Consider the following 25,152-nt stretch of genomic DNA (forward strand, 5'->3'; position numbering starts at 1 on the left):
CTAAGCAAAACAGATACTACTTATCTGATAGACACTGAGAATTAAACTAATGATCATAAAGACACTCACTGAACTTGAGAAAAGAATAGAGAACATCAGCGAGAAGCTTAAGAAAAAACCCATCAGAGACAAAGAATACAAAAAATGAAAATAAAAATACACTTGATGGAATAAATAGCAGGCTAGAAGAGAGAGGAATGAATTAATCAGCAATAAAACAGAGTAATGGCAATTAATCAAGATGAGCAAGTGGTAAAAAAAATTATCAAAAAGTGGAATAGCCATGGAGAACTTAGTGACTCCATTGAGCCTAATAACAGTTGCACTCTGGAATTCCAGAAGGGGAAGAGAGAGAAAAGAGGGCAGAGCATTTACTGAAGAAGTGATAGCTGAAAACTTACAATATTATGGGAAAGAAACAGAAATCTAGATTCAGGAGACACAGACATCCCCCAATAAAGTCAACTGAAGGAGCTCCACGACAAGAGACATAGTAATTAAAATGGCAAAAGGAAAGAAAAAACAGCAAAAGAAAAGAAGAGGGTTACAGGGAATATCCCATAAGGTTATCAGCATATCAGCAGAAACTTTGCAGGTCATGAGGTAGTGACTGATAAATTCAAAGTACTGAAAGGGAAAAATCTGCAGCTAAGAATACTATATCCAGCAAGGTTATCATTCAGAATAGGAGATAAAGAGTTTCTCACACAAACAGAAACTGAAAGAGTTCAGGATCACTGAACCACTTCTACAAGAAACATTAACCGAGACTGCTTGAGTGGAAAGTAAAGACCATAAGTGAGAATACAAGGAATAGGAAACAGAAAACTAGCACAAATTTAAAAATCTGTAAAAATCATTGTGAAGGGACTCACAAAATGAAAGGCTGTAAAATATGATGCCATATAGCTGAGACGTGTGTGTACACGTGGGGGGCCGATTGGAATAAAGAATGGGTCCACGCAGAAAAAACTGTCAACTTAATATAAACTGGTATTTGCAGGAGATGCTACATACAAATGAAATGGTTACCACAAATCAAAAAACCAGTAATAAGATATGCAAAGAATAAAGAGAAAAGAATCTGAGTGTGTCACTAAAGAAGGCCAACAAACCATGAAAGACGGAAAGAGAAGAAAGGATCAGAGAAAAACTACAAAACAACCACAAAGCGGCCATAAATACATATTTATCAAAAAGTACGTTGAGTGTGAATGGACTAATTACTCTAATGAAAAGACACAGGGGACAGAATGGATTAAAAAAAAAACAACTAGACCCATCTATATGCTGCCTACAAGAGACTCATTTCAGACCTAAAGATACATGAAGATTAGATTGAAAGTGAATAGATAGGAAAACATTAATCATGCAATTGGAAGTTTAAGAGAGCCATGGTAGCAATACTTCTATCAGATAAAATAGTCTTAAAAACAAGAGACCAAGAATGATAGATCTTTGGATAGATCACCCAAACAAAAAATCAGCAAAGAATCAGTGCTTTTCAATGACAGATTGAACCAGACAGATCTCACTGATATATTCAGAACAAACCATCCTAAACCAGAAAAATACACATGAGAGTTTGTCAAGAATAAATATTTCTGGGCTCTGGAGATTTTCAATAGGTTGGTGGTGGAACAAAGAAATCTGCCTTTCTAACAAGTATTCTTGATGATTTTGATGTGATTATTTCATGGACCATATTTTGAGAAGCACTCCCCAGAAACACGCTAAAATCAAGTGCAATTATAATCAAAATCCATACACATTTCTGATGGGAAATTTAACAAGATAATTCTGAAGTTTATCCAGAAGAATACATGTGAAACTGTTCACAGTAAATATTTGAAAAAAATGAAATGAAAAGCACTGTGGTAGGGGTGAGGGTGGGAAATTTAACCTACCTGACACATTAAGATATATGGTTAAATCTGATTAATTTATATGTATTGTATTCACTCAAAAACCAAAATGTCAATGAAATAATGTAGACAAGAATCAAAATCAAGAATATAAGGAAATGAATGATACAAGTGTCATCTACCTTAATAGAGACAGGTGTATTACTTAAAAATGGTGTTAGGATATCTGGCTATCTGTTTGGAAACAAAACACTCTTGCAACAATTCTTAATCTCTCCCCAAATCCAGATGGATTAAATATCTCAGTGTAAGACAAAACAAAAGCAAAGACGTCATACTATTACTAGTAGAAAATGTAAGTGAATACTTTCTGTGATCTTTCTGTGGGAAAGGACCTTCTAAGGATGACATGAAAACCATAACCCTTAAGTTAAGGTGGGTATAGTCTATTAAAAAACAATGTAAAATGAGCAGTTAAATAAAGAACATGTATATTTAACATATAAACAACAAATAGGAAACTAGGACATCAAAGAGCTTCTAAAAAGAATAAAAAGAATAGCGATGAAAATGATGCAAACAGGATGTTAAACACACAATTCAAAGAAGAAATGCAAATGCCCCAAGACTGACTCTGTAAAGAATGTTCATCCTCACATAGAGAAACAAAAATAAAATAGCTATTGTATCTCTCACATTAGATTAGCAAAGGTGAAATAGATTGAAATCACCCACTGTATTTTTGAGAGTAGGGCAGATATGGAAAATGTAGGCCTGTATCATTTATAAAATCTCTTTGGAAGGCAATCTGAAAGTAGTAAAAATTTACAAAATGGATTTGCCTTTTGTTTCTGAACAATGCCATATTTAGTATTTTACATTTTCAAAATAAGTATGCATAAAACTTTGCTTCAAAGGATATTCATGTATAGGATTGTTACCAGGATAAAACAATTTACAGTCTAACAGTAGGTGCACAAAATAAATTATTTTCCTATACAATATACTATACCATATAGAGAAATGGGTAACAGTAGAGATGTGTGAATTTTACAGACATAGGTTGAATTCTTTCCCTCTATTTCTTAGCTCTTTGGCCTTGGCCAGTTGATTTAGCTCCTTTATGCCTCCTGTTTCCTAGTGTTAAATGGATATAACACCACAAATTCATAGTATGGATGTACAGATTAAATTAAGCACTTAATGGAAACTAGCTCGCACAATGCCTGACAACTACATTGAAAGAAATGGCTGCTGTGATCATGATACACTAACCTTAAGTCATTAAAAGTAAGTAGATCTATATTTTCCATAGAAAGATGTTGTTCAGATTGTTGAGTTAAAAAAATGGGTTGCAAAAGAACATGTTTGGGTATGAACAACATATGGGGTTTTGTGTGTGTGTGTGTGTGTGTGTGTGTGTGTGTGCGCGCGCGCATGTGCGGGCTGTGTATCTTTTGGTCCCTCTGGAGATAATTCCATTAAAGAATATCCTTACAATGGAATATTACTCAGCCATTGGAAACGACAAATATTCACCATTTGCTTCAATGTGGATGGAACTGGAGGGTATTATGCTGAGTGAAATAAGTCAATCGGAGAAGGACAAACATTATATGGTCTCATTCATTTGGGGAATATAAAAAATAGTGAAAGAGAATAAAGGACAAAGAAAAAAATGAGTGGGAAATATCAGAGAGGGAGACTGAACGTAAGAGACTCCTAACTCTGGGAAATGAAGAAGGGGTGGTGGATAGGGAGGTGGGCAGGGGGTGGGGGTGACTGGGTGACAGGCACTGAGGGGAGCACTTGATGGGATGAGCACTGGTGTTATGCTATATGTTGGCAAATTGAACTTCAATGAAAAAAAAGAATATCCTTACCAAATGAATAAACCCTTAACCACAACAAAAATTTAGCATCATGTAGAGACTGTACAATACATTTGAAGAATGATTCTCTGTCCCTTAAAGGTAGGACATGTACATTTACATAAATATGTGTATATGTGGATTGGGAAAACCTTGAAACAGAGCAGTATAAAAATCAATGGAAAAGGAGGTAAATAAAATGAAACGTAGTATCTTACATTCCAAAGAAGGCCAGGGACTATTACTGTTTCATAGTCTTAAAGAATTCATTTAAATTTGTCAACTTTACTAATTCATTAAACAATGATGCTATGTTATTGAATTTAGAGAAAAAAGGAAGAAGAAAAAAATCAGAGTGGGAAAAACAATAGAGAGAATAGAAATTAGAAGAATTCAGGGAACAGAAGCTAAGCTGAGAGGACAGAAATCTAGAGATGTGGAGAAAAAGCAGAAGGAAGAAATACAGGAAGAGATTTGAAAGTATAGCTGTGCCCTCAAATCGAAGGAACAGGGAATGCATCTTTCATCCTCTGAGGCCCTAGTAATATTGTCACTAGTATGGCCTTTCCAGACATCTTCTCTTAGGGACTGTGTCTCACACACTCACATTATGTACACGGCATTATTCCTTGTCATATACGCACACCACATGTTACATATACTTACTCTCAGCTTCACAATATCTTATATAAACACACAGACATCCATCACCACAGATATACTCACTGAAGTATTTCATACTCTAATTTGCATACCCTCATGGCCACTATCTCTTTCAAAACACCCAAAAATGTCCCAGAGTGGGTCCTGAGCCAACTGGATACTCACCAAGGCTGGGTGTGGTGGGAACCCACATGCCTGACCTTATGTGAAGGATACCACACTATGGGATGTTTGCCCGAGGGCACCTGTAGTGAGCGCTAGTATCCTCTTCAGGGCTAGAAGGCCAGCACTGCCTGTAACTGGACTCACACCACTGTCTGCCCTAACTCACCAGGGGCTTGGAGGCAGCAGTGCTGCCTTCCTAGAAGGCTGTACCATGCAGTCCTGATTCCTTCACATCTCCTAGACCTGGAGAAGACACAAGAGCAAGGAGCTCTTGACTGGATTCCTTGAAGCAAGATTTCTGTTTCCTTCTAGCCCCTTGCTTGTTCAATGGGAGAGGGTGGGACAAATGCAAGCTGAGGCAAGCAATGCTGCTGAAGGCCTGACCAAGGAGGCAAAGGGAGAATCAGGCAGTTGCTTTTCAACAGCAAGAAGCACAACCTCTGTGATCTCTCTGGAAGGAGCCTCATCCCTGAAGAAGAAAGTCTGGGAAAGCATTTTTGGGCTGGGGTCCTGGAGAAGAGTGGGAATAGAATTGTCTCGGGGTGGCTAGCAAGGAACAACATTGATGTGCAAGAAAGCAAATGACAAAATTTACCTTTCCCAATGCCATGCCCACCTCACAACCCCCAACGGGTACTAAGATTCCTTCAGCCTGAGGCCCATCACCAGCTTGTCCACTCTCACCTGGGGGCAGAGAGGAGGCAGAAACTGTGCTGCCAGGTCCCTGGTGAAGGATCAAGGATCAAGTGTGGGAGGGAATGATGTCTGCAGCCTCCAGATCCAGTCTGGAAGGACAGCACCGATTGTGGGTTGGCTCCTAAGCAATGCCTCTCGGGGCTGCACTCCAGTCATCCTAGGTGTCTGACTCCACCCCCAAGCCTTTCTGCCTTACTGAATTCCAGGTACAAACTCCAATTCTCCTAGGTCCCACTCCTGAACAGAGAGCATTTTTCCTTCAAGGATCTATTTAAAGCTGAGGTCCTGAGAGTATGTAAACAGGGCATTCCCTGGAGCTTGAGAAGCCCTCAACCTGATTACCTTTCCATCCTCTGAGACATCCTAGGGCACTTGGTGTTCTATTTGAGGTCACAGACTGAAGTCTCTAACTCATGCTAGCACCCTTCATTCAAACCTTACACCAGTGGTATTCCAGATAGCATCAGCAGATATATCTCAGGGGTTCGCAAGTCATCAAACTTGTGTTTTCCCATATATGGCAATGACATGAAATGAAAAGAAATACATATTGGAGTGTCTGGATGCCAACTTTCTGAGTACTACAAGCTTAATTGCAGGGCTCATAGTTTCATTTTGGTTGTTTTAATGCCCTATGTTCACCTTCGACGGTGGAGTTCATTTGGTTAGCAGGGTCTTAATATCAACATGATAGTAGGGGTCTGGGCGGCTCTTCTATTAAAATTGTTAATTTACTGGACATAAAGTCAAAGCTTTCCTTTTGTGGGAAAAATTCACAAAGGACAGTCTTAAAGGATGAGACTTTTAAACTATTAAATTAAGACTTTGGCCACATAAAAATGGAATTACTCCTATAGCCCTCTAATGAAAGGGCTATAGGGAAATACTCCTATAGCCCAAGCTAATGAAAACATTTTTTAAAAGGTAAATTTCACTGAGGTGGGCACTTGACAGGATGAGCACTCTACATATATGATACTGTGTTATATGCCTCTTTGTTTACCTTTTCACTTCCCTGAGTCTTTAAGATCATTTACAATGCCAGGGGTTCATCTAATCCTTCTCCCTACTGCTGTGCAATATCCTTGGTGCACATCTCTTGCATTTTCATTTCATGGTCACAGCTAGCCATATCTCTTCTCCAGTGAAGGATATCCAAATCACACAACGTGTTGCCAACACAAAGTACAGAACCACACACATTACAGAAATATACCATATGACCGTACCATATTCTGTGTGAGAAATTATGTGGCTCTCTATTTGCCTATATTGCCAATAGAAAAGCAATCATTTAGCATGATTGTTATATCATAGTGTATGCACAGGCATAAGGTGACCAAGTGATACCAATTTCCCTCCCAGAATGGCTCTACCTCCTTTTTCCCAAATGTAAATGCGTGTTCCTCTCTCTTCTGCTTTTGCCGACAATTTACAGTATCTGACTTTCTAATTTCTGCCGGCCTAATAGAGGTAAATAGATATCTCTTTCTTGTTTCCATTTGTAGACCATTAATACTAATGAATTTCAGTTTTGCTTTCTATTCTTGGAGGACTTTTGGTTAATTTTTGTAAATTCCCTTGTATATCATCTGGTTGTTTATGTTTTCTATTGGAGGTTTCTTCCTTTTCTTCCTGAATTTTAGAATTCATTATCAATTCCTGATATGAACTTCTTATTTCTTATTTGTCCTACATACTGTGAATATCTCCTTCATTTACCTTTTTTATTCATAAATTCTTTGTTTAAAATGTTTTTCACTGAAGACAAATCTCAGATGTTGAGGAAATCAAATTCATCAACTGTTTCATTATGGTCTGTGCTTTGGAGGTTCTGTCCTCTAGGTCAGAAAGATAGATGTTCCCTTATGTTTTCTTGCATAATGTCATTGTTTTATTTTAACTTTTAGTTATTTAATCTATTTAGAGTCTACCTTCTTGTGTCATGTTAGGTAGAAATCCAGTTTTATTTTTCTCTAGGTAGTAAACTAGTATTTAGTGATGCTTTATACTTCACTATTTGTCCTCTTCCTAAGGATTTTTGGAATTAACTTTGTCAGACATTAAAATCATATATGTCTATCTACGAACTCTCAATTCAGTTCCACTTATCACTCTTTTTTCCCACCAGTGCCACCTGGCTTTTACTTTGTGACTTAGCAATATTGCCAATAGAAAAGAAAGAGGTTCTATTTCTTTTTTCTTTTAATATGTATATTTTTTATTGGAGTTCGATTTGCCAACATATAACACCCAGTGCTCATCCCGGCAAGTGCCCCCCCCAGCGCCAACACCCAGTCATCCCATGCCCCTGCCCACCTCCCCTTCCATTACCCCTTGTTCGTTTCCCAGAGTTATGAGTCTCTCATGTTTTGTCACCCTCTCTGATTTTTCCCACTCATTTATTATATGGTTTCACTCATATGGGGAATACAAAAAATAGTAAAAGGGATTATAGAAGAAAGGAGAGGTTCTATTTCTGTGGTTTTAATTTGCAATTCCAAAAATCTAATGATGTGCAACATCCTTTCCTGTTCCTGTCAGCCATTTGCATACTTTACTTGGAGACATACCTTTAGAAGCCTTTTGTCCATTTTTAAATTGTGTTGTTTCCCTTTCTCGTTTTTGAGTTTCAGGAATTCTTTATATATTCTGGATACTAGATCCTTCTCAGATATATGATTTGCAAGTATTTTCTCCCATTCTATGAGATGTCATTTCACTTTCATGGGGAGACTAAGGTAAACAACTCAAACATGGTTTCAGTAGTGTTTTTCTTGATTAAACATTCAATTGGCTGCTGTAAACTTCTATTTTCCAGAAACCAGATAAAGTTAATTCTGACAGTATTTGTTATGTTTTTGCATTTCTTTGGAGGGAGGGCCAACTGCCCCTTAATTTATTTACTTTAGTATTGTCTCTCATAATTTTTAAAAAAGATTTATTTATTCATGAGAGACACACAGAGAGAGAATGAGAAGAAAGAAAGAGGCAAAGACACAGGCAGAGGGAGAAGCAGGCTCCATGCAGGGAGCCCAATGCGGGACTTGATCTCGAGTCTCCAGGATCATGCCCTGGCCTGAAGCAGGCGCTAAACCGCTGAGCCACCCAGGGACCCCCATAAATATTTTTTAATAGAGTTTTGGCAATGTTGTAATCATTATAAAGAAGCGGGAGCGGGAGAATCGGGGCTCGGAGCCGGCCGCCGCTCCCCTCCGCTCGCTGTGGGGCTCGGTTTCCCGGGGGTGGGGGGGCGGGGGGGGGCTCAGATATGGAGGCAAATGGGAGCCAAGGCACCTCAGGCAGCGCCAACAACTCCCAGCACGACCCCGGTAAAATGTTTATTGGTGGACTAAGCTGGCAGACCTCACCAGATAGCCTTAGAGACTATTTCAGCAAATTTGGAGAAATTAGAGAATGAATGGTTTTTGTTTTTTTTTTCCTGGCAAAGCAAACTTTATTAATGGCCCTGAGGTTGGAGCTCCAGGTCCCGCTGAACACTTGAGAGTTGGGGCGAGGGCCTCTCGTGTTGGCCTCAGCAGCTCCATCCCATTCAGACTCAGGTGGAGAGAGGCTGGGTGGGGGAGACCTGGGTCACAGCTAGCCAGCTCTCCCTTGGTCGCTGCAGCCAGGCCACTCCTGGCTCCTCATTTCTTGGATCCTGGCTTTTTAGGTTTGAGTGTGGGTTTGGCCTTTTTCACAGGACTCTGGTCTTTAAGCCTGGGTCTCACTGCCTCCTCTTCTTTTTCCATCCTTTTTTTCTTGGCAACACTTGTCTGCTTCTGGGACGCCAGCCTCTTGACTTGTTTAACAGGGGTCTCCTCTAGGGACACATCTAATCATCGTCGTCATCGTCGTCATCATCAACCTCATCACTGTGACTTTCCTCCTCCTCTTCCTCCTCCTCCTCGGGATCCTCCTCCTCTTCCTCCCAGGATACGTCTGCAGTGTCTATGTAACATTCCTGGCCACCGAGGAACACAGGTCCAGAGCCAGCCCGGAGCTGGAAAGTAACTGGAGGAGAAAGCTCCAATCCCATCACGACAACCATGGGTAGCACGGAGGCCTGGAGCGAGGCGATGGTGATGGGCTTGGCCTGTTTGTCCTCCGGGCTGGCCGGGGGCAGGATTTCCACCAGGTTCATCTCTTCTTTGGCTTTCTCCCCCAAGCAAATCGTACTGAGCAACAGCTTCGAGTCCTGCTTGCCCTCCTTCTGGGGTTTGACCGTCCAGGTCCGCTTCTCCTGGTTTAGCTCACAGTCCCAGAGCACGGCTGCCGCGCCTTCTCGGCAGCGCTGCTGCTGCTGCTGAGGTTCATGCCCCGGGGCGCGCGGGGGGCGCGGGGGGCGCAGCGGCTGTGCGGGAGGACAGAGGAGGGAAACCACTGGTTGTAGGAGAGAAGGCATATATTTAAAGTTAGGTTTAAAAGATGCTGCCAAATGGACCTTCTGAATTGACTGTGCCAAGCTAATCTTCCATCAGCAATGTAAAGTGTTATACATTCTCAGACATTTAAACCCATCCTTATGAGGCTTAGTGGTATTTCACTGTACTTTTAATCTATGTATTCTGGTCGCTAATTCTGTTGTGCCACTTTTTATATGCTTATAGCTATTTGTGTTCCCTATGCTGTAAAGACTTGTTCTAGTCTTTTGTCCATTTTATAAACTGGAATTTTCTGACTTTTCCTACCTGTAGGAGTTCCTTATATATTCTGGGCAGTAAATCCACAAGTTAGCATCAAGTTATTAAAATAACTATGGGTATTAGGAGAGACAAAGAAAATAGGGTTAAATGTTAATAATTAAAGAATCTATCACACATCATATTCACATTCTACACGATGAAGTTCTTAATAATCATATGTAGAATATGTAATACAACGGGGTTGCAACCTAGAACCTAGAAATTCCAACAATACAACACTTCACAAAGAAGAGGACAGGTAAGCAGAACTGAAAATGGGGCCCATAAATGGAGATGTGAGTGCTAACTGCATGCTATTTTTTATTCTACTTATAACCATTTGGGAACCTATGAGAAGAAACAGAGCTGAAGATCCACCCTAATGATTCAGAATTCTCCTGAGCACTTCACCCACTGCAGAGACTGCTCCAAGTATCCTTCTGGTGACCTCGTTTAAATGGAACTATTGTTGCACAGTATGCCTTGACGTCAATAACACCTTTGGAGGCAACAGGACAACAGAGTTGTGGGGATTCCCCTTTCTGCCTTGTCTTTGATCTTGGCTTCAGAGATTTTATGGAACTGGTTGACTCAGATGACTTATACCAAGATGCTCACACTTTTGCATTCTCCCCTCTGCCCACTAACATGCTAATTTGATGTTTTTTTTCATTCCTCAGATGGAAAAATGGTTGTAATATTATCAAAGGGATGGAAAGATGGGAGTCTGGGTGACTAAGTGTTGAATATCTGCCTTCAGCTCAGGGAGTGATCCTGAAGTCCAGGGATTGAATCCCACATTGAGCTCCTTGCATGGAGCCTGCTTCTCCCTCTGCCTATGTCTCTGCCCCCCCCGCCCCCCCCCGTGTCTCTCATGAATAAAATAAAATCTTTTTTTTAAAAAAAGATTAAAAAAATAAAGGTATCAAAAGAGAAGGCACAATGTGACAAAGGTAATAACTTGGCATATATTGGGAGTGAACTAGAATTTGGTCTATAAATTCAACTAATTTGGTCCAAACAATCAGATCCTTAGGGGTAAATCTAATAGATCTAGCCAAGGTGTTTTCCACAGTGGATCTACTTTAACAAACAACTACAATGTCAAACTCCTTGTGAAAAAAATCATGGTCCCCACATAGAGAGGGCATAAGTAGAACTTCCATGGAGTCCATATTGATTCTCTATGTGGGGATGTATATGCCTTGCTGAGCTGGGCTTGGAAGACAGTAAGTCGGTATGGAGGATAGGGAGTACGTGATTTTGAGCACAAAAGATTTTGGAATCAGAACTGAAATTTAGTATTTTCTCTCGATTCCAATGGACTCCCTCAGAATCTTCTTCCTAAAAGGAATGTCAGATGAGACAATGCATGGCTCCATGAACTGATCATCTTGTTTCATTCGTCATAAATGTCATTATTAGAGAAATGAACTTAAAGTTGACATTCAATCTCTTGAAAAGGCAGAATAATGAGAAAGGTTGGCAGCACACACGATTCCCTTTGAGGAGCTTCCTGACTCTGGGGGCAGGTTCATGGTCACCTAGGGGAACATTTTCTCCTCCACATTTGCATTAGAGAATAATATGGTTTTAAAAACAAATCAGGAAAGTCCAGGGGTGTATTCTTCTACTATTGTGCCAGAGTTGGTGAGAGCTCCTACATCTGACAGGTCACAAGTCACACTCATCCTGACTTAGATTGGTCTGTCTTCCGGTATTCTGGCTCAGGTGAAGTCCCAATCCTTAACAGAGAAAATAACTTAAGTAATAATAGAGATGAAAATGTGCTTAGTGTGATATAGAAAACCAGACAAAACATAATGTCTACTCATGCACTTATGAAAAGGTTTCCAAAAGCTACTATATTAGGTTACACAAAAACCTCCTCAAATAAAAAGCACCTACCTGTGTAGAGACCACACTTACCAGAATGAAAACTACAATTTAACACAAAGAGAAGATACACTCTCAACTAATTTGAAATTTAAACTTTGCTCTACAACTCAAATCCAACACCATAAAAACATTGCACAGAAACATCTATACAGCACAGCTCATGTTCCACTGTTAGGCAATGTCAAAGACGTTTATATGTAATTAAGCAATAATGAGATGAGCTAAATAGCCAATTCAGAGTGAGAAAAAGCAACAGAATATAGTGGGAATGGATAGGCTGAAAATATAAATTAATAACTCAGTCGGTATCAATAATTAAGGAACCTGAAGGTCGGAGACGTTCAGGAGGACCTGCTTGCAGTGAAGAGTCCAGAAAAGGAGCCGTTGGACGACAGAAGGTCAGCGTACGGCTGAGACTGCGAGCAGCCTCGCGCTGTGTAAGCGATGAACTGGGGCGAGCAAAGCCAAGAAGGGTCGGAGTTTAACCTCTGCAGTGAACGGCCGCCTCTCAGGACGGCGGTGGCAGGAGCGAGGGAGCTTCGAGTGCGAGCCAGGCCCACGGACACGGAGGGCGCGACAGGCGCAGGCGGCGGGAATCCAGGGCACTGAACCAGGGGCCACAGGGATGTTCAAGGGATTTTCTAGCACCGAGGACTCAACAGGTGCCAATCATGCGCAAGGTACTTTCTGTGGGTGAAGAGGGTTGTTTCGTAGAGCAAGTTTACATGTCAACTAAAGAGCTGATAGGCAGTGGCCTAGGTAAAACCCCTTCGCGCCTGGCGCAGGGAGAGGGGCGCAGAGGGCCCGGTGCACACGGAGCGTCTGAAACCGAGAAAGACGCCTCGAAGCGTCCGCACTGGCGGGAGGTCAGGGATGACTGGGAAGAAGGCCAGTGGGATGCAGACTTCCCACCGCGTCTGCAGTCGACGCAGCCAGCCCCGTCACCCCGGCCCCCAAGCACCCCCGCCAGCCGCCCGAGGCCCGCAGGCCGCCCCCGCAGCAGGGCGGAGAGGCGGCGCCGCACGCGGCTCCCCGGGCTCCGGCGCGCACCCCTCCTCCTGCAGCCCGCGCCTCCCCGCCGCCCGCGCCCCCCGGGGTCCCGCACACACTGCGGGGCGCGCGCCCCAACCCGCGGACGCGCCGCAGCGGGGCTCCCCGCGCCGCACAGCGCGTCCTCACCGCCACCGAGCCGGTGGTCCCTGGGCGCGGCTCCCGGCAGGGGCTCCGTTCCGTCCGCCCGGGCGCCAGGGGCGACGGCAGCCGCGGAGGCCGTGCGGCTCCGGGCGGGGGCAGCCGGCGTGGGCACTGACGCCCGAGCCAAGCAGCAGGGCACAGCCCGCCCTTCCGCGCCGCCTGGGTCCTGCGTGTCCCAGAAGCCCAGGCTCCCCCCCTGACCCCGCCCCCAGGCGCGCGCACGTGCACCTGCTCAGGGGATGACCCTGTGGCCTGGGGGACCCCAGTCCGCTGGAGGAGTAAGAGGTCCGCCCCCTTCCCCGACTCCGCCCCTTCCGCAGACCCCGCCCACGCTTAGATGAGCACCCGGGGGCCTGGAGTGGGTGGCTGCAGGCCACAGTGAGGGTGGAGGTGAGGTTGAGGTGCAGGGAGAGCCTGTTATACATTCTTAGCTTCCCCCATCCCACCCATGTAGCTGCCCCAAATCCTCACCTTGCTTCTTGGATCATGATGCCTGGTGAATTCCTGAGCAGAAAAATGACATGGGAAAACTGGACAGTTGACAGTGAATTTGTTTCTGTGAACTTTTCAGCCTTGTCCTCTGAGCTCCAAGCTCTACTCTTTCTCCTTTTTTGGACTATTTACTGGCACCGTAGTGGGCAATGTTCTTATCATCCTGCTCTGCTCTACAAAGTCTTATCTGCTTCTTCCCCAGGAATTTTTTACCACCTGGAGGTAGGTTTTAACTTGATTATTGTGCCCTAGATGCAGCGACTCTGATCATCCAAGATACAACCAACTCCTTCCATGGCTATGCCACTCAGTGAATTTCTTCTTCTTTGGGGCTGCTGAGTGCTGCCTCCTGGCCACAATGACATATGACCGCTGTGTGGCCAACTGTGACCCTTTGCGTTACCCAGTCATTATGAACTGCAGAGCCTGTGCCCAGCTAGCAGGTACATCTTGGTTCTCAGAGTTTCCTGTGGCCCTGTGCAAACCACATGGATTTTCCACTTCCCTTTTTGTGACCCCAACAGAGTGAACCACTTTTTCTGTGACAGCCCCCGTGTCATTGCACTGGTCTGTGCTGATACCTCTCTGTTTGAACTGGAGGCTCTGACAGCCACTGTCTTATTTATCCTCTTCCCTTTCCTGCTGATCCTAGGGTCCTATGTCCACATCCTCTCTACTATCTTCAGGATGCCCTCAGCTGAGGGGAAACCTAAGGCCTTTTCCACCTATTCCTCCCACCTCCTTGTTGTCTCCCTCTTCTACAGCACCGCCATCCTCACGTACTTCAATCCACCACCTCTCCTGAGATAGCCTAACACCAACACTTCTCCACGTCACCACCACCCCATTAGCCTGGGACCAAAAAACAGGGCAGAATTTCGAAAATATACTGGGATGTATAAAACATGGTGGTCCCTGATTAATCGATTCACTCATCATTCATTCTGGTTTCCATCCAAGTAAAAAGTCTGACGGAAGTCTCGTGAATCCAGTTTGGGCTTGTTAAGTACAAGATAACTCTGGGTCATCCAAGAAACATTATCAAATAGGCAGATGGACCGGGGGTCCGTAGTTTATTGGTGTCTGAGGCCAGAGGTGTACAGTTTGTGTCCATTCTGGGTGGATGATCCTTGAGGCTATGGGGGAGGATGACATTGCAGAAAGGAAGAGAAAACGAGAAAACACTAAAAGAAGGTCCTGGCTTGAGGCCCAGAGGAAGACTCCACAGAATCAGTCACAGAGAGCCTCCAGGGAGGGAGCTTTAAATCTAGACCATGAGTTCACCAACATAAAACAAAAAGGTTACTAGGAGCTTTTTCTAACCTCCTCTGTGCTCACTACTGTCTTAAGCACATTATACATAGCATCTCACTCATCACCACAAAACACTGTAAGGTGGAGATTAGCATCCCCAATTTTTTGCAACTAAAATCTGGCAAAGCTAAGCTCCAAGCTCAGATCACTTATACTCAGATCACTGCTGTTCACTCAATGATATTTTTCAAGATGTGGGTAGAATGTGTGCTATGAATTCTTTGTAATGAGGCTGACCTTTATGAAAGTCATAATAACGTAGCCAGGCAAAATTTAAATTTTAACCTGTAAGTATTGCCAGGAAACAGGCTCAAAACCCAGTGAGACGAGGGAGATGGAAAAGGCACAAAGCAAGACGGAGAACTCCCAGACCTTCTCTCTTACCTCTCATAGATCCAACTCAATCATAGATGCGAGGTTTCTGACCACGTACCCTCAGAGGTCCCCTGAAGCCCTGAGTCTGCTATCTAATAGAACAAGATAAGTTTTGGTTGCAGTCACTTCACTAAAGGTCCAGATTTTTTTTAAATGAACAATCTTGTAAGGTTTCCCTCAATATATGACGTTCATTGTTAGGGTAAAGGGCTTTGAAGGTCTATGGGACATGACCTTGAGTTGCATGCAATTGATTGCTACAAACTCTATTTCTTTCTAGCATCATGAAAAACAGATCTTCTGATATGAACCCATCTGTTAATATTTAATAAAAAGTACAGGGGTACCTGGGTCGCTCACTTGATTTAGTATCTTTCTTAGGCTTTGGCTGGGATCCTAGGGGTGGGGAGCCTCTTCCCTCTCTCTCTCTGCCAGTCCCCCTGCTTCTGGCCACTATGTAAAATAAATTAATAAAATCATTTTAAAATGCAGAAAAAACTGGACTTGAGCCAATAGGTTTCCTACACTCATATTCTTTCAGCAAATTCTTATTATGAATCTAATTTGTGGCAGATAGTGTACTAGCAGTTGGATTATATTAGTAAACACAATCAGAAGAGGACACTACATTTTTAAGATTTTATTTTATTTTTTGTTTGAGAGAGAGAAAGCATGAAATGGGGGAAGGGCAGGGATGGAAAGAGAGGAGAGCAGAAGGAGAGGAGAAGCAGACTCCCTGCACACCAGGCTCCATCCAAAGTCCTACAGATCATAATCTGAGTTGAAGGCACATGCTTAAGCAACCGAGCCCCTCAAAACCCTCAGATGAGGACTTTCATAATGCCCACAACTAAGAACCCTTATCTATACATTATCTCTATTATTATTTTTTGGTGTATACAGGAAATGTTTTCTTTAGAAGCTTTCTGGCAGTTTATTCCCTCTCTCCTTCCATAGCAGGAGAGAGAGCATGCGTTGGGGAGCTTGTTTTGTTTTGTCTCGTTTTGTTTTGAGAGAGATGGCAGCTTTAATTAGTAGTGTGAAAAACCCCACCAGTATCTATTTTGATGGAATGAATGGGAGTATAATTCTCTCAGCATTTCGGTTATCCCCTGCTGTATAATAAACTGTCTCGGAAATTAGTGCCTGAAAACTGTAACCATTTTATTTTGCTCAGGATTCTGTGGTTTCAGAATTTGGAGTGGGGATGGCAACTCTTGGTAATGGTAATATGAAAGATAGGACCAAGGCATGGATGGCTGAGATCATCCGAGGAATTCTGAGAAGGCAGAATAATTAAATATTTCATTTTATGTGAAGACTAGAAAACCCAAGATCTATAAAAGGAGGAGTGTGCCATGGGATGACAGTGACCCAAGGGTTAAAGTCTTCAAAGTAAAGAGGGAAGTGACCTAGGAATTTAAAAATTTTATAAACTCATAATCCCACTTTCTCAGCCATACCTTCTTTCTTCTTCATGGCAAGAATTCTCTAAATTAGTGTTGAAATTTTCTGTTTACATTTCCTTATTTTCCCTCCCATTAGTGAAATAGATCTCATTTAGATCATCATGGGCAGCCACATCAGCAACTTCACCTATTAGTGCTTTCTCCTGTCTATGTCACTTCAAGTATCAGATGCTGTTACTATAAAAGTTTTCTCTGATCCTCACACCCCAGACTAGCATCTGTCTATTGTGGTCCAGCTCCAGTAATTTTAAAAGGGCAGTAATGATTGCAAAAATTTGTATTGAAATACATAATACATCTGTGTCTGTTCTGGATATATTGGATACAGATAGAGTCAGATAAGCGAAAATATAAAAAGAGCTCAATAATGGTTTTAAAGTGAATGCACGGATGCATGAATGAAAGAAAGAAGAAATTTAGCTACTAGATATTTCTTCACGGGGAAGGTGTTCTATAGTGGAGTCAGTAGTTCCTGACTCCTGACGTCTGTTGTTCCTGGACTCATATCCATGGTAACTGTAGAAAAGTTTTACAGTTGTCATTGAATCCCCTCTAAACAAGTGATTGATTAAAAGCTTGGGTAAAATAGACAGGTGGCTGTCAGGCAGATTGTGTGTCCTAAGGGTTCATGAAACCTGAAGGGGAGCCCAGAAGCAACTATTTTTGAGAAGTTGAGTCACAGTAAGATGTGGTTCTAGGCATCTAAGCCCATGGACGGGTCCGCCTCAGGTTCACAAATTCCAATTTCTAAAATCCTAAATTCTCTTTTGCTTATGGAAAAGGTATTTATGGATAAAATGAGCTCATTCAAAGGAGGATGACCAGAATGAATACAGGGTGCCTGAGCATGTTAGATCTAGGAACTTTAAAGAATCAAGTGAGTGATTGGCTCTGAGAATTGAATTTGGGCCAATACAGGAACTGACTTCAGAGGGCTATGGTAGAGGAAAATGAAATTTCTCTAGGACTAGAACTAGAGAAGTTTGGTTCAAGGTACCAGAACATTGATTTTGACTTATGATATGGAAGATCTTTGTAAAAGCAAAAAACTATCTATAGTTGACCCTTGAACAATGCAGGTTTGGACTGCATGGGTCCACTAATACATGGATTTTTTTTTTTTGATACGGTACAGTACTGTGAATGTATTTTCTCCTATGATCTTTTTTTGTTTTAAAGATTTTATTTACTTATTCATGAGAGACACACAGAGAGAGAGAGGCAGAGACACAGGGAGAAGGAGAAACAGGCTCCATGCAAGGATCCCGATGTGGGACTGGATCCCAGAATTCCAGGATCACACCCTGGGCTGAAGCCAGCGCTAAACTGCTGAGCCACCAGGGCTTCCCTCCTATGATCTTAATAACATTTTTTTCTCTTGCTTATTTGTTGTAAGAATACAGTGTGTAATATGTATACAAAATACATGTTAGTTGAATGCTGCTCATGTTATTGGTAAGGTTTCCAGGCAACAAGGTTATTAGAAGTTAAGTTTTGGGGGAGTCAAAAGTGGTATGAGGATTTTCAAATATGAGGTGGTTGGCATATGCTGTTCATTGGTCATCTGTATAAATGAAAGTAGACCATTCATCTCATGATCCAAGACGTTACGGAGGAATATATTCTTCTTTAGGCAAATGCTGGATAATCACTCAGTAGATATATACAGAGTAGTTTAAGACTCAGAACTATATTTGTGTACCTGACTTAAATTTCCTTATTACTCTGCTATTTTATGTTTACATAAAATTGGGGATATCAAGTGAAAATAAATTCATTTTTTTGAAGCTTTTAAGAGAAACAATTGTGCACTAGTAAGTATTTGGCTTTTGTGCTATTATACAAGGTGAAATGCTTTGAGCCATGAGTGATCCAAGTATTAAAGACTCTTCCAAGGATACCTTGATGGCCCAGGTATTGAGCCACCCCGGGTCCCCAATCCTATGCATCTTTTAAGAATATTACAATAGTTCTAAAAATCATACCCACAGAGGTGATTGGGTGGCTCGGGCAATAGAGCATCCGACTCTTGATTTTGACTCAGGTCATGATGTCAGGGTTGTGAGATCAAGCCCTGAGTCAGCTCTGGCCTGGGTGCGGAGCCGGTTATGATTCAATCTGTCTAATTCTCCTTCTGCCCTTCCCCTAACCTGCTAAAGCAAGCACACATGCAATACTCTCTCAAAAATGATAAACTCAAAATGGATGAAAGATCTAAATGTGAGAGAAGATTCCATCAATAATCTAGAGGAGAACACAGGCAACACCCTTTTTGGACTCGGCCACAGTAACTTCTTGCAAGATACATCCACGAAGGGAAAAGAAACAAAAGCAAAAATGAACTATTGGGACTTCATCAAGATAAGAAGCTTTTGCACAGCAAAGGATACAGTAAACAAAACTAAAAGACAACCTACAGAATGGGAGAAGATATTTGCAAATGACGTATCAGATAAAGGGATAGTTTCCAAGATCTATAAAGAACTTATTAAACTCAACAGCAAAGAAACAAACAATCCAATCATGAAATGGGCAAAAGACATGAAGAGAAATCTCACAGACGAAGACATAGACATGGCCAACGTGCACACGAGAAAATGCTCTGCATCACTTGCCATCAGGGAAATACAAATCAAAACCACAATGAGATACCACCTCACACCAGTGAGAATGGGGAAAATTAACAAGGCAGGAAACCACAAATGTTGGAGAGGATGTGGAGAAAAGGGAACCCTCTTGCACTGTTGGTGGGAATGTGAACTGGTGCAACCACTCTGGAAAACTGTGTGGAGGTTCCTCAAAGAGTTCAAAATAGACCTGCCCTACGACCAGCAATTGCACTGCTGGGGATTTACCCCAAAGATTCAGATGCAATGAAACGCCGGGACACCTGCACCCCGATGTTTATAGCAGCAATGTCCACAATAGCCAAAATGTGGAAGGAGCCTTGGTGTCCATCGAAAGATGAATGGATAAAGAAGATGTGGTCTATGTATACAATGGAATATTACTCAGCCATTAGAAATGACAAATACCCACCATTTGCTTCAACGTGAATGGAACTAGAGGGTATTATGCTGAGTGAAGTAAGCCAATCGGAGAAGGACAAACGTTATATGGTCTCATTCATTCTGAGAATATAAAAAATAGTGAAAGTGATTATAGGGGAAAGGAGAGAAAATGAGTGGGTAATATCAGAAAGGGAGACAGAACATTAAAGACTCCTAACACTGGGAAACGAACTAGGGATGGTGGAAGGGGAGGAGGGCGGGGGTTGGTGGTGACTGGGTGGCAGGCACCTAGGTGGGCGCTTGATGTGATGAGCACTGGGTGTTATTCTGTATGTTGACAAATTGAACACCAATAAAAAATAATTTATTAAAAAAACTTAAAGTAAAATAAAAGTCAGACCCTGAGATCACCATCTCTGAGAAAAGGGCTTTCTTCCAGCTAGTTTTCTGAGACCCTCTTTAACATCTTTATTTCTCAGGCTATAAATTATGGGGTTCAACATTGGAGTCACCACTGCATAGAACACAGAGACTACTTTATCCCTTTCATTCATTATTTTGGAGTTTGGCTTCATGTAGTTGAATATTGCTGATCCATAGAAGAGGACAACAACAATGAGATGGGAGCCACAGGTAGAGAAAGCTTTGAGCCTCCCCTCCCCAGACTGCATCGGGATCACGGTGGAGATAATATTCCAGTAGGAGACCAGAATCAGGCAGACAGGAGCTAAGAGGATGACCACACCCATTGCAAAGATGGCCATTTCTGTGCTGTAAGTATCTGCTGAAGCCACCTTCAGAAGGGCAGGAAGTTCACAAAAGTAGTGATTAATAATGTTCTGCCCTTGATAGGGTAGTTGGAAAGTAAAGGTGGTATCCACCAGAGACACGAGTGCTCCACTGGCCCAGGATCCTATGGCCAACTGGAGACACACCTTTTGGGTCATGATGCTAGAGTAGTGCAAGGGCTTGCAGACAGCCACGTACCGGTCATAAGACATCACCGCCAGCAGTGCACACTCTGTACACCCAATCAGAAGGGAGACAACTATCTGTGCCATACACCCAAGAAAAGAAATCATTTTCTTCTTTGCCAGGAAATGGACCAAGACTTGAGGGACGATGCTGGTAGAGAAACAGAGATCTGCAAAAGAGAGGTTTCTAAGAAAAAAGTACATGGGAGTGTGAAGTCGAGAGTCCATGAAGATGAGAATGATGATGAGCAGGTTCCCAAGCACAGTCAAAAGATAAATGATGAGAAAAAGAACAAACAGCAGGATCTGAGTCTGCAAGTCCTGCGAAAGGCCCAGGAAAATAAACTCAGCCACAGTGGTTTGGTTTTCCTCTTCCATTGAGATTATGCCTGTTTACCTGTTTGCACAAATAAAAAGAACAACCTTTCGCTTTGTAACATCTTGTAGAAGAGTCTTATTTAAAGCTCAGCTTATAACCAAATTGGGTATTTCTAGCTTTTTGCTATCCAAGTCATTCTAATTAATACTAAATAGAATATCTTAATTCTTAATAGTGGTTGTAATTTCAATAGACTTAATTTTTTTCCAAATCTCCTCTTTCCACTGCCACTTATAGATAATGACATTGTTAAAGCCTGCCGGGCTAGTTCTGCGATGAGGGTATCGGAATTTGTGTGGATTTTACTAAATAGCTGTACACATATTGTTACAAAATGACTGTGTGTACTGTTAGCACTATTACCATGTATAAACCTGCACCATTAACTGTTCAAAATGCTACATATTTAATTATAACATATGCTTGAAAATATGAAACAGGGTCAAAGTTAATTGTCCCATTAAAAAACTGCTATTTTTTCTTGGCTTAGAAATAGAGGCTTATCACTTAATATACCAAGTATTGTTCCTTTTTGATTAAAGAGTAAAATGGTAAAAGTAAAACAATAAAAAAAAACCAGGTAACACAAGTCAAAATTCTTGTGCTATCTGGACAGGATCATACTGACATAGAAGGTAATAGACTATGAAAGAAAACAGGTAGAATTTACATCATTGAATGAAAAGCTTTTGTGAAATAATATCACGAATAAAATTGAGATAAACTACAAACTGAGGAAATTATTTGAGATGTCAGACCAAAGTTAATGTCCTTTTTACATTAAGATTACATATAAGACACCACAAAAATTGTTGAGCCCCAAAAATAATGGGCTAAGAATATGAACTGACTACTTACAAAGAGGAATTATGAATAGCTACTAAATAGAAGAAGAATACTTGATATTATTGTAACTAATTAAGGACAACTACAACATGAAAGATGGTTTTCCTCCTGGAAAATTAGCTAGGATTTTAACAAAACAATCACATCACAAAATAGTAACCTTGTATTTTACTGAAAATTTAACACATGCCAGGCATGATGCTTTTATATAATTACATTGTTACAATGACATTGTAAATTAGACATTATTAATCTCACTCTGCAGACAAAAAAAATTGTGGCACAGAAAAGTTCTGTTTCCTTCCTCCAATAATACAATTAATAAATGTCAGAATTCATTAACTTTAAAATGAAGGATCAGAAAAAAACACATTTTTGTACAGTGCAAGTGGGTAGTAAAATTAGTCCAGCCTGTCTGGAAAATAACCTTGTCAAATGTATCTTAAACTTTAAGTATTTGTATATTTTGTTCTCAATTTTTCTAAATAGTACGGAGCGGGAAAGATTCCCTTTTTACTGTTCCTTTCTTCTCCATGAGGAAAAATCTGATTTGTGACATTTTAGGATGTAGGTTGGTCCCTATTTACTACTGGCTAGGGTTACTGGGCTTTAAAAGGTCATGCATGTTCTATTTCCTCACATCATCATGGAACTGGACAGATACATTGGACCACATCCCACTCAAGCTGCAAGGGAGGTTGAAGATTTTGAAAGACTTTATAGTAGGTCACCTCAACTGAGGCTTATCAGAGTTCTGAACTTCAGTGACAATAGGGACCAGTGCCATTAATAAAAAGCAGTCTGTTATTTTTTATATGTCTTCTTTCTTTTATAGGACTCGAAGGAGAGGATGACCAGGACTAGAATATTAGGAGTTTCTGAGTCTCTAGGCCTAGTATCATATAATATTCTGTTTTTAAAATTCTTTTTCATATAATATTCTCAAATATTATCCCAATTTAGAAATCTAATTATAGGAATCTATTCTAAATAAGTACTTTAAATTGCAGAAAAATATTTGCAAGAAAATATGTTTGTCATATTACATAATAATGGTTAAAAATGGATAGACAAATGGAATATAATAAAGAACTCAGAAATAAACCTACACAAGGCTGGGTTTCTGTGGCGAGGGTGCCAATAATACACAATGAGGAAATGGCAGTCTCTCCAATAAATGGTGTCAGGAAAACTGGATATCCACATGCAAAACAATGAAATTGGACCCTTTCTCACATCATATACAAAAATCAACCCCAAATGGATGAAAGACTTAACATAATACCTGAAGTATGACTCCATAAAGGCAACATAGGGAATACTTCTGGGCCCTAGATTTGGCAGTAATTTTGGTTTTGACACTTAAAGCACCCACAACAAGAGCAAAAACTAGAAAAGTGAGATTAAAAAAAAACTAACTAAAAATCTTCTGCTTTTAGTTCCTTCTGCAAAGGAAACAATCAACAAAATAAAAAGGCAAACCATGAAATAGAAGTAATATTACCAACCATATATCTCATAGAGAACTAAATCTGAAATATACAAGGTACTCATACACCTCTATGACAAAGGGCAGATAATCCAATGCTTTAAATTGACAAGGTAAATGAATAACCATTTTTTTAAAGAATACATACAAATGGCCAACAGGTACATGAAAAGTTGTGCATCATCACTAATTATCATGGAAGTGTAATAAAAACCACAATGACATATATTACATTACCCCTGTTAAAATGGTTACAATAAAAAAAAAGTCTTTTTAAAAACTCAGAAGGTGACTAGTGTTGGGAAGAAAGTGGAGACAAGGAAACCCTCATACATCATTGGTGGAAATGTATATTGGTACAGCTACTACGGAAAATGATATGGAGGTTTCTCAAAAGTTAAGAATAGACCTATCACATAATATAATAATCTCACTTCTAGGTAGATATTCAAGGGAACTGAAATCAGGGTCTCAAAGAAATATCTGAACACCCATGTTCAGTGCAGCATGATTCATAACAATCAAGACATAGGAGCAATTTAAATGTCCATTGACAAATGGATCAAGAAAATGTTGACTGTACACACAATAGAATATTATTCACCTTTAATAAAAAGAAGGAAATTCTTCCACTTGTGACAACATGGATGAACCTGGAGACATTAGCTAAGTGAAATAAGCCAGACACAGAAGGAAAAAACTACATGATATCACTTATGCAAAATAGTCAAATTCCTAGAAGCAGATAACAGTACAGTCATAGCCAGGGGCTTGGAGAAGGAGGCAATTATTAATCAAATTAGGTATTAGTAAAAGGATGCTATGTTTCAGTTATGTAAAATGAATAAGTCCTAGAGGTACTGTATAGCATAGTGCATATTCTATACAGAAGAACCATGTCCACTTTCACAATAAATTTTTTAAAAAAGATTTTACTTATTTATTTGTGACAGAGAGTGAGAGAGAGCATGAGCAATGAAGAGGGGGAGATGGAGAGGGAGAACCAGATGAACTGAGCAAGGAGCTGAAAACCAGGCTCTATCCCAGGACTCGGGATCATGGCCTGAGTCAAAGGCACACACTTAACCAATTGCGCCACCTAAGCACCCATCCCACAATTATTTCTGAAATTCCTCAGGTAACAACTGTTCTCAGCACTGTCAGTAATGTAATGTTTGTCACCTTCTTTTTCCCCTCATTTGATCATCTAGCTGTTACCTGAGCATTACTATTTCCTCTATATCCTACAGATAAAATCAATATGGTTAATAACAATCATGACAATCACCTTCCACTGGCACTTACCAAACGTGATTTTGCTATGCCTTAGGGACCAATGTTAATATGTTTCAGAATGTACAGAAAGGACTGAAAAATTAATTTCCAAAATGTTGGGAGTGATCGATTCTGGATATTGGAATTATGAGTGGGTTATTTTATTTCTTTTTTTAATGTTTTTGTTTTTTAATGTTGTTCTTTAATAGATAATAATCTAGGGGATCCATGGGTGGCTCAGCGGCTTAGTGCCTGCCTTTGGCCCAGGGCGCGATCCTGGAGTCCCGGGATCGAGTCCCACATCGGGCTCCCGGCATGGAGCCTGCTTCTCCCTCTGCCTGTGACATACTCTGCCTCTCTCTCTCTCACTCTATGTCTATCATAAATAAATAAATAAATCTTAAAAAATAGACCACAATCTATTGTCAATATGGAAAAATATAAACATGAAAAATCTAAACAGCACTTAGTTGAGGATGCCCTAAACTAA

The 25,152-nt window shown here is 41.1% G+C and overlaps 2 protein-coding genes and 2 pseudogenes across 2 annotated transcripts in view; 1 reads left to right on the top strand and 3 right to left on the bottom strand.

Annotated features, from left to right (window-relative positions):
- Nucleotides 1–13,100, bottom strand: part of ZNF215 (zinc finger protein 215) — a 113,850-nt gene extending 100,750 nt beyond the window's left edge. The window contains exon 1 of the mRNA XM_072794240.1: nucleotides 13,024–13,100. The gene's annotated coding sequence lies outside the window, so the exon portion shown is untranslated. The remainder of the gene's footprint in view (nucleotides 1–13,023) is intronic.
- On the bottom strand, nucleotides 7,567–12,280 carry LOC140614866 (nucleoplasmin-2 pseudogene; annotated as a pseudogene).
- A 454-nt stretch (nucleotides 13,101–13,554) lies between the features above and the next one.
- Nucleotides 13,555–14,340, top strand: LOC140615235 (olfactory receptor 10A4-like; annotated as a pseudogene).
- A 5,766-nt stretch (nucleotides 14,341–20,106) lies between these two features.
- LOC140615236 (olfactory receptor 2D3-like) lies at nucleotides 20,107–21,051 on the bottom strand. The gene has a single exon (XM_072795156.1). It carries the CDS (start codon nucleotides 21,049–21,051, stop codon nucleotides 20,107–20,109), a length of 945 nt encoding a protein of 314 aa, XP_072651257.1.
- Nucleotides 21,052–25,152: the final 4,101 nt, after the last annotated feature.

The sequence above is a fragment of the Canis lupus genome, chromosome 23 (genome assembly GCF_048164855.1).
Source record: "Canis lupus baileyi chromosome 23, mCanLup2.hap1, whole genome shotgun sequence".
Taxonomy (NCBI): Eukaryota; Metazoa; Chordata; class Mammalia; order Carnivora; family Canidae; genus Canis; species Canis lupus.

Coding starts and splice junctions, on each gene's coding strand:
- LOC140615236 (XM_072795156.1), bottom strand. CDS start 21,051: ATGGAAGAGGAAAACCAAACCACTGTGGCTGAGTTTATTTTCCTGGGC.